Genomic DNA, 15,623 nt, shown 5'->3' on the forward strand with positions numbered 1-15,623 from the left:
CTCGAACTCACAATCCTGAGATCAAGAGTCACAAACTCCCCCAAATGAACCAGCGAGGCAGCCCTAAACATGTTTATATTAATTTAATCTTCAAAGTAACCCTCTAAAGGAGATACTATTATCATCCCTATTTCACACAGGAGAAAACTGAGGCATTAAAAAGTGAAATATCTAAGTTATACAGTGATAGGGATATGACTAAACCCAGGTAGTCCAAAGTTTCTAAGCCTAAGTTATACACCACACTTGGTGGCTGACTTAGTAAAATATAAAGTAATCTCGGAACTCCATCTATCCATTCAGATCACTGCAATACTGGTAAACCCAAATTCCATCTGTTAAACCCAACTTTTTATGTTTTTTAGTCATGGATGTCTTCTTAAAAAAGGCAGCAAACACAAAGTTTCCTTTTATAAATTGTCACAATAGTTTAGAAAAAAAAATTCCAATAACACAGGGCAATAAAAATAACAGGCCCCTGAAACTGATACATCTTTAAAAAACAATATAAAATATGAATTTCCACCTTAAAAACTGACAACCTAAGAAAATACGCAGTAGGAAAAGAAAACAACAACTCCTACATGGATTCCTTTATAACTTCATCAAGGCTAATAAAAGCACAAGACAGAAAAAGCTGAAACCCATTCCATGTCACTTAAATCGAGGTGCTAGGTCCACAGTGCTTCTCTTTATAGTTCTGGGGTTTTTTTGTTGTTGTGTTATGGGAAGTGTTGTGTTATGGGAGGTCCAAATAAATCTATTCTAATATAAGTATTATATATACTTATACTGAAACATGGTTAACTTGAAAATCAAGGGTTTGGACATGATAATCAGTCACATTACTCAGAAATTACAGCAGGTTAATACATCAAATATTTGAATCAGATAAAAAATTAGCCCATTTACCGTGCTGTTTTCTTTTTTTTTAAACCAATCACAAGCATCTAGTGATTTAAATAACCTCTTCATGAATATTCCAAAACTGGGGCCTCTCATTTCTTTGATCTTTCCTCTTCCAAAGATTTTATCCTTCTTACAACACTTAACCGCAGCCTTAATAACAGTCTAATGATCTTTTTATTATAGTAACTGTTCCCTTTCCATTAAATGCAATTTTAAACATTCCACTTACCCCCTTACAATATCCACTTAGGAGCAAACTTCTTTTAGTATCCTAACTCCAGTGATTTTTTTTTTTTTTAAACTCCACAGGACCTATACCAGTGACCTTCCTCTACACTGCCAAATCTCATAATCACTTCTCAATGATCAAAGGTCAATTTACTTGACCTTTCAGTTTATTTGGTGTAAGTACTCCTTTCTTTTAAAACACTTTCATCACTTGGCTTCCAGAACACCATTCTCTTGGTTCTCCTCACAGGTTATTTCTCAGGCTCCTGTTTTGCTTCTCCGTCATCTCATTAATCTCTGAACATTGCAGTACAGGACTCAGTCTTCCAATCTGTTTTCTATCTAAATTACTCCAAGATGATCTCATCCTCAACTATAAGCCAACAAATCCTATCCCATGAATGCTAAATTATATATCAAAAAGCACAACTGACTTCTCCAATTTAATGTCTAAAGTGATTTTCAAATTTAATTATGTCCTTAATCTCCCTTGATATCAAAACCCCAAACTTTTACCTCTAATAATATTAACCATGGTAATTAAAGGAAATTCCATTCACTTCATAAATCAAGCCAAACACCTTAGTCATCTCCTCTTCTCTCTCTACCACAGCCCATAATCAATACAAGAAAAATTCCTATCAACTCTCTCTCTAAAATAAATGCAGAATCTGAAAACTTCTCATCACCTCACAGCTATACCATGATCTACATGACTACCACCTCTTACCTGGATTATTCAGATATCTCAGGTGGTCTCTGTTTTGTCTACCCTCTACAGAAGAGCCAAACTGATGTTTTTAAAAACCTTATGTTGGGGCATCTTGGCTCAGTTAGTTAGGTGTCCAACTCCTGGTTTTGGCTCAGGTCATGATCTTGGGGTCATCAGATTGAGGCGGGTGGGCTCTGCACTCAGTGGAGCTTGAGATTCTCTTTCTCCCTCTCCCACTGCCCCTCCCCTCCACACACTCTCTCTCAAATAAAAACAAACAAAACAAAACAACCCTCATGTATTCATTCCTCTGCCCAAAACCCTCCAGTGTTTTATCTCACTCAGGGTAAAAGTCAAAGAACTAACACTGTCCTACAGAGCCACATATAATCTCCCTACCTCATCCCACCCCCTCCTTCCCCAACCTCTGTAACTTCATTGCCTACTATTCTCTTACTCTACGGCAGGTTACTTGTTGCTTGGACATGTCAAGCACGCTCCCCACTCAGGGCCTTTGCTGTATTCTCTTCTTGAAAAATGCTTTCCCAGATATCTGCAGGTTTTATCTCTCATCCTTTAAATTCTTGGTTCAAATGTCACTTTATCTGACAAGCCTTTCCCAACTACCCTAAACAAAATAACTCCACTCAGCCACCTCCTGCTTATCTCCACCTATCCCCCTTATTTTACTTAAATTTTCCCCTATAGCACTAATTATCATCTAATACATGTATCTGCTATTGTGCATAAACTTTAGAGAACTGGGTGACGTTAACCACATTTAATTCCCATCAATAAAATGGGAACGTGTGCATAAAACCTATTAAAATAAGAAAAATATACATTCTCCCCCAAAATGTACAGAGTAGTAACACATTTGACATCTCTGTGAAAAATCCAATTAATCAGGCCTGCAAAGATTAGATGACTTTTTTTGGCCAGAAAATGTTTGTTACTGGAGAGAAAAACCACAGCTTAGTTTGTCTTGAAGTACTGAAATACTACCACAGCAACTTTCAGTCAGTATGTCAGAAGCAAAAATGCAGGAAGCCAAATCTTTTGTACCAAACACACAGAAATGCTGAGTAAAATGTAACACCATAAACGTGACCAAAAACCATACCAGCGAGCTCAAAGCAAGAAAGGGAAATCTCCAGGTGCTATCAACACAGAAGAAACTCAAAGAATAGTGAAAAGCTAAAGCTAGAGGGTCCAAAGAGACATTAGAACCACATATATGCATATGGCTGGAGTACTGACAATCAGTGCCTACACAGTTAGGAAGGTGACTAAATTAAACTGAATAAAACTATGAGCAGTAAGGGGCTGTCCTATCTGTGAAATGCAAATGAGTCAAACAGCCAGCCATAAAAAATCACGCAGCACTGAGTGTGCTGCAGGAAAGGATCAGAAAATTCTAAAAGGGTTTTTACTCTACCATCCCTAGGGACTTTTCCCATATTAGCAGACCAATGAAAAGGGCAGGGGAGGTGGGGTGGAAAATATTCTCTGTTAAAGATATGCTTTTTTTTATTGTTTAGGTTTTCTACAATGAAAATATATTTATGAAAACAGAAAAAAAATAACAGGTTTTTCAGACCCAAATATTTCACTATGCAAATCAGTTAAGTCAAATGAATGACAAAATAAGCCTTGACACGTCCCAGAGTCACAGATGGCTCAAGGCCATTTGTACAATGAAAAGCAATGACACCACAATGTGAAGCTCAGCTTCCTGCAGATCACCAGTTGTGTTGGTGTCAGAATGTAAGAGTGTGTTTCATTATACCATAAGTAGAGACACTTGCTTTTAAAGCAGAATTGGGAATTTTCAGATTCACAAATATAGCAGTAGTAAGTGTCATGGACCTCTGAGCACAGCACATAAACAGTTGAAACATCAACCATTAAAAACAAAAATGTCAATAATATGTTGCACATAAACATCTAAGAATTAATACTTTGTGATAAGCAGAGATGAAATGTAAATCTTTAAATATACCTCTGAGAAACACTTCCTGAGTGTATCTGGGACTTTACCATCCACCACATGGAGCATTCTTTCCATTTCTTCCCGTATAACATAGCTCCCAGATTCACTTGCAAAAAGACTAAAAATGTCTAGGAAAAAGAAAGAATAAATTAAACTTACCATAGATTAAATATACCTTGGTAGAAGTAGGAAAGGAAGAGAGAGGTAAATATTACTGAGTGATTACTAGTGCCAAGCACTTTATAAATATATAATTTAATTTATTCCTAAAAAAAAAGAAAGAAAGAAAATGAAAACCAGCAATACAAATTAAAACAGCAATGTGGTATCTTTTCAAACATAGCACATCTGCAAAAATGTTTAGGTGTGACAATACTAAGTGTTAGCAATAAATTGGGAGAAACAGGAATTATTATATACTGTTACTAAGAATATGAATTATTGCAACCACTTTGGAGATTCACTTGGCCAAGTCTAGCAAAGGGAATATATGCTAGAAATTCAAGCAACTCAACTCAACTTCCACCCTTGAGAAACTTTCATACATGTGCATGAGATACAACAATGTTCACTGGAGTATTATCAGTAATAGCAAAACTCAGGGGGAAAAAAGATAAATGTCTATCAATAAGAAAATAAGTAAACTGAGATACACACACACTATGACATATTATATAGCAGTTAGAATAAAGGAAGTAAGTGTTTCAAGATGGATAAATATAAAAAATATTCAGGGAAAAAGCAAACTGCAAAATAATCTGTATCGTATACCATTTACTTAAAAAAGTTTAAAATCTGAAAAACAGGTGAAGATATGTTTAAGGGTTTATACAACATCATAACTATATAAAGACCTACATGAGGAACGAAAGAGCACTATATTCATCAGAGTGGTTACCTCTGTGAAGGGAAGAATGGGGATAGAACCATGGAGAGATACAGAGAGACAGCACCACGCTTTGGCTGTAAAATTTTATTTCCTAAAAAATAAGATCTGGAACAAATATGATATAATGTTAAGAATAAAGCTTGGTGGATGTACTTTGACCACCTGTTATGGGTTGAACTGTGTTCTCCACTAAAGATGGTTAAGACCAGTACCTATAAATGTGACCTTATTTAGGAGAGGGTCTTTGCAGATGTAATCGAGTTAAGATGAGGTCATCACGGTGGGCTCTAATTCAACATGACTGATTGTAAGAAGAGAAGACAAAACACAGTCAGAAGGAAGCCATGTGAAAAGACAGGCAGAAATTGGGAGTGATGCAGCTACAAGCCAAGGAACATCAAACATGACACCATGAAAAGTTAGGAAGGAAGCATTCTTCTTCTTCTTCTTCTTTTTTTTTTTTTTTAATTTATTTATTCGAGAGACAGAGAGCATGAGAGGGGAGGTCAGAGGGAGAAGCAGACTCCCCATGGAGCTGGGAGCCCGATGTGGGACTCGATCCCAAGACTCCGGGATCATGACCTGAGCCAAAGGCAGTTGCTTAACCAACTGAGCCACCCAGGCGCCCCAGGAAGCATTCTTCTTTATAGGTTTCAGAGGGAGCAGGGCCCTGCCAGTATCTTCAATTTGGACTTCTAGTTTCCAGGAACCATAAGATAGTAAGTTTCTGCTGTTTTAAGCCACTTATGAAAGTCTGCGGTACTTTGTTAGGGCAGCCCTAGAAAACTAATACAACAATATAATAAAAATAAAGAGGGGCGCCTGGGTGGGTGGCTCAGTCAGTTAAGCGTCTGCCTTCAGTTCACGACATGATTCTGGGGTCCTAGGATCAAGCTCTGCATTGGACTCCCTGCTCAAAGGGGAGTCTGCTTCCCCTCCTCCCTCTCCCCTCTGCTTCTACGCTCTCTCTCTCTCTTTTTCTCTCTCTCAAATAAATAATCTTTTTTTAAAAAATGAAAAAATTTAAATATATGTTTATGTCTGTGACCCTCCAAAAATGTTATTTTTAATTACTGGCTGCCTGGAGCCACTAGTATTTGTTGGTAGAGGGATACTAATTTGAAAAACCAGGATCACAGTTAAATTCTAATTGGGTTTAAGGATACGATCAGTACCTTAACTGTGATGATGTGGGTATATATGTGTCTAAACATATAAAATCTACACTTTATATATGTTGCATTTTATTTTAAGTCAATTACACCTCAATAAAACTATAAAAAAGCAAAATGATTAAAAAGAACAGTCTAAATTCAGGGATTTAGGGATTTAGGAGAAGCAGTCAGAAGGCAGGTTAGAAAAGGAAGAAGGAAGAGAGAAAGCCCCAACATCCAGTGGCCAAGGATAAAAACCTGGGAATTCTTAGAGCAAAATGTTATATGTATATCCAATGAAACAGAAACACTTGCCTTTACTTCCCCTGGGAAACTTTTTTTTCTTTTTTAAAAGATTTTACTTATTTATTTGAGAGAGAGAGTGAGTGAGAGAGAAGAGAGCACAAGCCCAGGAAACAGAGGGAGAAACCGCTTCCTGCTGAGCAGGGAGCCTAATTTGGGACTCACTCCCAGGACCCCGGGATCATGACCTGAGCTGAAGACAGAAGGTTAACCCACTGAGCCACCCAGGTGCCCCTTCCCTGGGAAATTTTCAGTAAAAACTTTCAACCTGACAAGAAACCCACCTTCATTAGCAGTTCTTTTCCATTTTTCCTATCATCCACCAGCCTCTGGAAATCACTCATCAACTGTGTCTATGGATTTGCTTAATCCAGACATTTCATATACATGTAAATTACACACTGTGTGAGCTACTGTGACTGCCATTTGTAACTTTAACATCGTATTTTCAGGTTAATCCATGTTGCAGCATTTATTTGTACTTTATTCCTTCTTATTGTCAAGTAGTGTATTATCGTATAGACATATACATTTTGTTTATGTTGAATGCTTCAGTTGATGGCCACTAGGGTTGTTTCCATCTTGTGACAATTATGCACAGTGCTTCTGTGAATACTCAGGTATATTTTTTGAATGAAAACATTTTTTCAATTTTCTTGGATATATACATAGGAGTGGAATTACCAGGTCATATGATACTCAATGTGTAACAGTTTGAAGTGCTATCTAACAGTTTTCTGAAAGTAACAGTACTATTTTACACTCCCAACAACGTATGAGCGTTGCAACTTTTCCAACCTCACCAATCCTAATCTGTCTTTTTTGTTTCAGCCATTCTGGTAGATATGCAGTGATATCTCACTCTAATTTTAATGTAGCTTTCCCTAACACCTGATTATGTTGAGCATTTTTTCAAGCGCGTATTGGTCACTTGTATTATTTCCTTTGGAGAAATATCAACTCAAATGCTTTGACTGTCATCAGAATTTTCAGGTAAATTATTCTACACACCAATGTAGTATTATCACTCTGAGATAATAGAAGTGCTTACATTTTGCTTTCTCTTCATCTCTGCCTCTCGTAAGAAGGACAAGTCCAACTATTAAGTTATTGAAGTGTAGTCCTTTGGATGTTCCACCAAAAGAACAGTAGATCACCTGGGAAAAAAATGATAAAGCCAACATTAGATGTCTCAGTTGCTGAGGAATTTGAAGCTGATATCACCTTTAACAAATCTTGTCTCCATCTCCAAATAAGGCTTTGGTAAACTTCAGTGCAATGATGTATCTTTCTCTTCTTCCTCTCATACATCTTGTTACTGCACTAGCTAAAAATACATTGTATCTATTCTAAGGTACATATATCACTGGCTCACACACTGAATATTCTTTCTCTTTGGAGTCCTTATGAAGGCTAAAGAAGATAAAGCTTCTCCCCACATCTTCAAAAGCCCCAATGATATGGTAAGAATTTTGTATAATTACATAATTTCCTTCAATCTCTGTAAAACTTACTCACATTTTTATTCAAAAGATGGACATTCTTTAAGTGAAAGTTCAGAAATGGAATGGCAATCGTATTACAATATATAAAGATTTTTTATTTGATGGACAGAGATCACAAGTAGGCCAAGAGGTAGGCAGAGAGGCAGGCAGAGAGAGGTGGGGAGGCAGGCTCCCTGCTGAGCAGAGAGCCCATAGCGGGGCTCCATCCCAGGACCCTGAGATCATGACCTGAGCTGAAGGCAGAGCTTTATTCCACTGAGCCACCCAGGTGCCCCTTTATTACAATATATAAATGTATCAAATTAACAAGTTGTATACCTCCAATTTACACAATGTTACATGTCAAATATATTCAATTTCTTAAAAGTAAAATATAAAGACTTTTATTTATTTGAGAGACAAAGCACAGAAGGAGGGAGAGGGAGAAGCAGACTCCCCAGTGAGCAGAGAGCCAGATGCAGGGCTTGATCCGAGGACCCTGACGCTTAGCCCACTGAGCCACTCAGGTGGCCTAAAAAGTAAAATATATAGAGACCACAAAAGACACTTTTTATACTCTTAGAAATGAGTATTATAGTAATTAAAAATAAAAAGAGCTATGCATAAAAAAGGGACAGCAACAACAATCACACAAATTCATTCATTCGACAATTCTTTATTGAGTCCATAGGGTGATATTGTGATATAATAAGAAATATGTATTTGGTGTTATACCAGGTTCCTGACACAAGAGCTTCTAAAAATCCTTCCTGAGTGCTGTAGGTGAAAGGAGCATCTTTTGTTATTCATCCAATAAGCCCTGTTAATTCACATGCTAATGAAGTGACTCCAGGTGGGCCTAATTTACACAGCCTCAAAATGTCAGTTTACCAGTCAAAGGAAAAGATGCGATTAGAGGGCTGAAATATTCAGCTTCACTCCAGAAGGTCCGGGGAAACAGAGTTAATCACCAATAACCAATCAACAGCCAATTATTTAATCAACCATGCCTACATAACTGAACTTACAATAAAAATCCCTAAACCGGGGCACCTGGGTGGCTCAGTCAGTTAAGCATCTGCCTTCAGCCCAGGTTGGACTCCATGCTCAGCGGGGAGCCTGCTTCTCCCACTCTCTCTGCCATTCCCCCTGCTTGTGCTCTCTGGCTCTCTCTCTGTCAAGTAAATAAATAAAATCTTAAAAAACAAAACCCCTAAAAAACCTACACCACAAGGCCTGGAGAGCTTCCCAGTTGGTGAGCACATCACAGTGCTGGAAGGGTGGACCCAGAGATGGCATGGAAGTCTGCATCTTGTCTTGCTCCCTGCCCATCCACATCCCTCATCTCCATGAGCATTGCTGTCCATTTGGCTGTTACTGAGCTCTTGTCTTTAAAATAAACTGATAACAGTAATTAAAGTGTCTTCCGGAGTTCTGTGAGCCATTTCTAACAAATTACCGAACCCATAGAGGGGGTCAGAAGAATCTTAGATTTACAGCTGATTGGTGAGAAGTAACAAAGGTCCAGGACCTGTGACTGGCATCTTAAGTAGGGGGCAGATCAGACCTGTGAGTTCAGCACTAATTCCAGGTACTCAGTATCAGAATTGAACTGAATTGTAGAACATCTAATTGGTGTCCAGAGAGTTGAAAAACTGACTGATAACAGGGAAAAAAACCCACAGTTTTGGGGTCAGAAGTGCCATATCGTTTAAAACAACCAAACTTAGTACTTGCCATGCAGAATTTTTGTCAGTAAAATGCATGATTAGAGAGTAGTTCAAACCCAAAGGAATCTATAGATTCAATGGAATCCCTATTAAAATACCAACATCATCTTCCATAGACCAACAACAAACAACATTAAAATTTGTATGGAACCACAAAAGACACCCCCCAACCCCCCAATATTCAAAGCAACTTTGAGAAAGAACAACAAAGCCAGGACTCTCAGGTTTCAAGATATATTACAAAGTTAAAGTAATCAAAGCAGAACAGTATTGGCATAAAAAAAATATAAAGATCAATGGAACAGAATAAACAGCCCAGAAATAAACACATACTTATATGGTTAACTAATGTACAACAAAAGAGGCAAGGGGCGCCTGGGTGGCTCAGTGGGTTAAGCCGCTGCCTTCGGCTCAGGTCATGATCTCAGGGTCCTGGGATCGAGTCCCGCGTCGGGCTCTCTGCTCAGCAGGGAGCCTGCTTCCCTCTCTCTCTCTCTGCCTGCCTCTCTGTCTACTTGTGATCTCTCTCTGTCAAATAAATAAATAAAATCTTTAAAAAAAAAAAAAAAAAAAAGAGGCAAGACTATACAATGAAAATATGACAGTCTCTTCAATAAATGGTGCTGGGAACCCTGAACAGGTCTGGGAAACTACCACCTCCTTACACAAAACACAAAAATAAAATAAAAATGGGGCGCCTGGGTGGCTCAGTGGGTTAAAGCCTCTGCCTTCAGTTCAGGTCATGATCCCCGGATCCTGGGATCAAGCCCCGCATCGCATCGGGCTCTCTGCTCAGCGGGGAGCCTGCTTCCTCCTCTCTCTCTCTGCTCTCTGCCTACCTGTGATCTCTGTCTGTCAAATAAATTTTAAAAAATAAATAAAATAAAATAAAATAAAAATGGACTGAAGATTTATATGTGAAACGTGAAACCATAAAACTCCTAAAAGAAAATATAGGTAGTAATTTCTTTTGACATCAGCTGTTGTAACATTTTTTCAAGATATGTTTCTTTAAGCAAGGGAAATAAAAGCAAAAAAAACCCCTATTAATATAAATATTAATAATATAATATTTATAAAATATAAATAATATGAAAACAAAAATAAAAATTCTTTTGCATAGAGATGGAAACCATCGACAAAATGAAAAGGGAATCTACTGAATGTGAAAAAATATTTGAAAAATAATATATCTGTTAAGGGGTTAATACCCAAACTATATAAAGAACTTTCATACAACTCAATACAAAAAAATAAACAAAAAACAAACAAACAAAAAAAACCCCCAAATAATAGAATTAAAAAATGGACATGGGGCACCTGAGTGGCTCAGTTGGTTAAGCACCCAATTCTTGTCAGGGTTGTGAATTCAAGCCCCACAGGTTGGGCTCCACAATGGGCATGGAGTACTTAAGAAAAAAAAGGGCAAAGGATCTGAATAGACATTTTTTCCAAAGCAGACATACAGATAGCCAAAAGACACATGAAAAGATGCTCAAGATCACTAATCATCAGGGAAGTGCAAAACAAAACCAGAGGTGTCACTTACACCTGCCAGAATGGCTAGAATAGAAAACACAAGAAATAACAAGTGTTGGTGAGGACTGGAGAAAAAGGGAGCCCTTGCACACTGTTGGTGAAATTATAAATTGTGCAGCCCCTGTAGAAAAGGGTATGGAGGCTCCTCAAAATATCAAAAATAGAAATACCATATGATCCAGTAATTCCATTACTGGCTATTTACTCAAAGAAAATGACAACACTAATTTGAAAAGATATATCCACCCCTATGCTTACTGCAGCATTATTTTTATGTAACCCAGGTGTCCACTGATAGATGAATGGATAAGGAAGATGTTGTATGTGTATACACACACACACACACACACATACACACACGAATATTACTCAGCCACACCAAATGGATGAAATCTTGACATTTGTGACAACACGGATGGAGCTGGAAAGTATTATGGTGAGATGATTTCATTTATATGTGTAACCTAAAAAATAAAACAAATGAACAAAACAAATGAATAAAACAAAAAGCAGAAACAGACCCACAGATACAGAAAACAAACTGATGGCTGCCAGAGGGGCAGTGGGGGGAGGAGAGGCAAAATGGGTGAAGGGGAGTGGGAGATATAGGCTTCCAATTATAGAACGAACAACTCACAGGGATAAAAGGTGCAACATAAGGAATACAATCAACAGTACTGTAACAGTATTGTACAGTGACTGATGGTAGCTACACTTGTGAGCACAGCATGATGTATAGAGAAGTTAAATCACTATGCTGTACACCTGAAACTAATTATTTTTTAAAGATTTTATTTTTATTTATTTGACAAGAAGACAGAGAGCCCAAACAGGGGGAGAGGCAGAAGGAGAGAGGGAGAAGCAGACTCCCTGCCAATCAAGGAGCCCCATGCAGGACTTGATCCCAGGACCCCAAGATCATGACCCGAGCAGAAAGCAGTTGCTTAACCAACTGATGCCACCCAGGCACCCCCACCTGAAACTAATTTAACATGATGTATCAACTATACTTCAATAAAAAAAGAATTAGAAATAAAACTTACATAGTCAATATGAAAAGTGAAAATATATTATTTATTAAATGTATTTACAAATATATTTAGTAACATTCTTTTTTTTTTTAAGATTTTATTTATTTATTTGACAGAGAGAGATCACAAGTAGATGGAGAGGCAGGCAGAGAGAGAGGGAAGCAGGCTCCCTGCTGAGCAGAGAGCCCGATGTGGGACTCGATCCCAGGACCCTGAGCCGAAGGCAGCGGCTTAACCCACTGAGCCACCAAGGCGCCCCTTTAGTAACATTCTTGATGCCAAAAACTCTGCATCTCTGGTGCCATTGATAGAAAAGCCTAGGAAAATGCCTAGGGAGATGGCTTCAGATCAGAACACAAAAAAAACATTAAAAAAAATCTTAACAGATATACTCTATGGAATAACTATTTTTAGTTGGACTCTGCATAAACTGAAGGAAGCTAACAGAAAACACCCTCTATCCCTGAGGCAGGGGTAGAAAACATCATAGACCTAGACCTGTAGAGATCCCCTACCCCTGGGAGAGAGGTGGAACCACTGAGAAAGTCTCTGAGAATATACTGTCTGCCTAAAACTGAAACAGAAAAATGGAAAACAGACTGTCTCCCACTCAAGCACCCTCAATCATCCCCGCCATTGTGTTAGCAAACATTGACAATAAATAATATCAGTCTACAGCTGGGGAGGGAATATTAGGGATAGAGACCCTCTCTGAGGTACTATAACAACTAAGAAAGTAAGATCCAAAGTTGAAGATAGAGCAGACATTAGAAAAATCCTCTGGTGGAGCACCGGGGTGGCTCAGTTAAGTATCTTGACTTTTGATTTCAGCTCTGGTCATGATCTCAGGGTGCTGGGATCGAGCTCTGGGTCGGGCTCAACTCTCAGCAGGGAGTCTGCTTGAGATTCTCTCTCTCCCTCTACTCCTGCATACTCTCTCTCAAATAAATAAATAAATCGTGAAGAAAAGGAATGGAAAAGGAAAAAGAAAAGGAAAGTAAAGAAAAGAAAAATCCTCTGGCAAATGAGATCTTACCCTAAAAAAGGTAACTCTAGACTAGAATTTGAAGCCTACCAGGCACTGTGGGTGTCCAGCAATACAAAATGTAGCTCAGTGAAACTGACTCAACTACCCATGCTAAAGACATAGCCAGGCATAAATACTACTGCCCTCAGTCTCTACTGTCCAGTATAAAACACCCATCTTTCAACCAAATTATAAGTTCTACAAGGAAGGAAAGAGAAAAAAAAACACCCTGACAAAGGAAAAACAGGGGAACACAAAGTTCAATAAACCTTTGGAATGGCTCAACAGTAAACTCAAGAGAGTCAAGTAAGAGACTGTCCAAAATCAAACAGAGGGGGAAATATGTGCGGGCAGAAAGGAAAAAAAAAAACAAAAAATAAAATCCAAGAGCTGTGGGACAACCAAGTGATTTAACACACATGCAGTTGAAATCCTAGAAGTAAAAGAGAATGGAGCAGAAGAAGTATCCGAAGAGATAAATGCTGAGAATTCTCCAAAACTAATAAAGACACAAAAACCATAGACAGAAGCTGTTCTGAGAACAGGCAGGATAAATTATACCTCTGACTTCCCAAAACCAACTAGAGAAATCATAGTCAAACTACTCAAAACCAAAGATAAAAAGAAAATCTTTAAGGCACCGATAAGAAAAAAGACATACTACATTGAGAGAAGCACTTCTCATTGAAAACTACATAAGCCAGAAGAAGTGTAGTGGCATGTTTACCACACTAAGAAGAAAAAACTGAGAATCCTATACTCAGAAAAAATACCTTTCAAAAAGAAAGGTCAAACAGACTTTTTCAGGAAAATAAAAACAAAGAAGTCATTACCAGCAAAGCTGCACCACATAGAAGCGGGAGAAAAGTACTTTAGGCTGAAGGAACTACAATACCAAACTAGATACATGTGCCTATATGAAAACAAAAGAAAAGGAAATGGCATAAATGAAGGTACATATAAATATAGTTTTTTTCTTATTTCTAATTGCTCTAAAAGATAACCGGCTGTCTAAAGGAACAGGAGTAAAAATGTAATGTGTTTACAGCATGTGTAAAATTAAAACACATGACAATAGCACAGAAGATGGGAGAAAGGAATTGGACACACACTGTTGCATTCCACACATACAAGGGTATTTCGTGTATCTCCATCTTTACACTGCCACTCAGCAAGAAACTACTCACTAAATCACAGCACTGTAATGTTTAACCCAACATTAACTCCATTAAGTTATTATTTTTATAATTATAAAAACAACAGCCAATATTTAAAGACCTGTTATGTGCCATGTAACAGTTGTGGTAAGTGCTTTTAAGTATTAAGCCTCAAGACAATTCCATGAGGAAGGTATTACTGGTGTCCCCACTTTGTGGTTGAGGAAAACTAGAGCCCAAGGAGATGGTCCAGTCATACATTAATGAGGTGGCAGAGTCAAGATTCAAGACCTGGGCAAGACAGGTTCCTGAAACTGAACTCTTAACCACTTTGTAGTTCTATAACATGGTTATATACATTCTTTAGTATTACATGAAATGAAAGCCATTACCAGCAAGAATGATACCATTTTGGTGAAATCTATTAAAAATTAAACTACAGGGCGCCTGGGTGGCTCAGTGGGTTAAGCCGCTGCCTTCAGCTCAGGTCATGATCTCAGGGTCCTGGGATCGAGTCCCACATCGGGCTCTCTGCTCGACAGGGAGCCTGCTTCTCTCTCTCTCTCTCTCTCTCTCTGCCTGCCTCTCTGTCTACTTGTGATCTCTCTCTGTCAAATAAATAATAAATAAAATCTTAAAAAAAAAAAATTAAACTACAAAATCCCAAATGATCACAAACTCAATGCATAAGCACTTTATCTTTGGCATCCCTTTTCCCACGGCTTTAACTTAATGATAAAGGCTCTTCATTTCCGACCACTTAGCTGACTTTAATACAAAGAGATTATAGTGAGGATAGAGTTAATCAAAGCACTGGTTACGTGACAACTGACAATATGACAACACTTTAACTTTGATGAAATGTTAAGGGCAATGCTCATTACTACTCAGCTTTGTTTTTAGGACTGGTGAGAGTGGGTGTGCACAGGACAGAAAAGGTATGACTATTTGTGACCAAAGGGTTAGGGACAGAATGACATGTGTGAATTCTGGGCTAAATACCTAATTGCAGGCAAGAGACCCCTCCCTGGAATGACCACCTCTCCCTTGGTGATTTATAGAAGCTCTTTCTGATATGCAGTAAAAATGCCGTAAGAACTGATACTGCCTGGAAAGCTGAACCAATACACAAAGGAACTGTTACAGAGAATCACCTAACTCCATCAACAGAATTTTTATGAGTGAAAAATAGCTTGTGTTATCTCAAGCTTCTATTTTAGGGGAAATATGTTACAAAAGTGTAACATCATCTATATTGACTCACACAGTATTAAAAAAAAAGGTATAAAAGCTAAAAGTGGGGGGGGGGACAAAAAAAACACCCCACATTCTTTCCCAAAGACCCTGATACCTTGAGTCTACCAACCTGTAAGCCTAAAATTGTCTTCATGGTTTAATGACAAATACATAACATGAATACACAAAATGAGTCACACTGTATGTTGGTGAGGTTCAAAGAATAATTCA

The 15,623-nt window shown here is 38.1% G+C and overlaps 1 protein-coding gene across 2 annotated transcripts in view; it reads right to left on the bottom strand.

The window, feature by feature from the left end:
- Positions 1-15,623, bottom strand: part of LOC111151464 (ubiquitin specific peptidase 32) — a 219,688-nt gene that overhangs the window by 107,209 nt on the left and 96,856 nt on the right. For both annotated transcript variants that reach the window (XM_022509471.1, XM_022509470.1), the window contains exons 3-4: positions 7,240-7,345; positions 3,852-3,970 (exon numbers count right to left, since the gene is read on the bottom strand). In XM_022509471.1, the coding sequence (XP_022365179.1) occupies positions 3,852-3,970; positions 7,240-7,345 (225 nt within the window). The remainder of the gene's footprint in view (positions 1-3,851; positions 3,971-7,239; positions 7,346-15,623) is intronic.

This window comes from Enhydra lutris, unplaced genomic scaffold (genome assembly GCF_002288905.1).
Source record: "Enhydra lutris kenyoni isolate GAN:26980312 unplaced genomic scaffold, ASM228890v2 scaffoldscaffold26, whole genome shotgun sequence".
NCBI classification, from domain to species: Eukaryota; Metazoa; Chordata; class Mammalia; order Carnivora; family Mustelidae; genus Enhydra; species Enhydra lutris.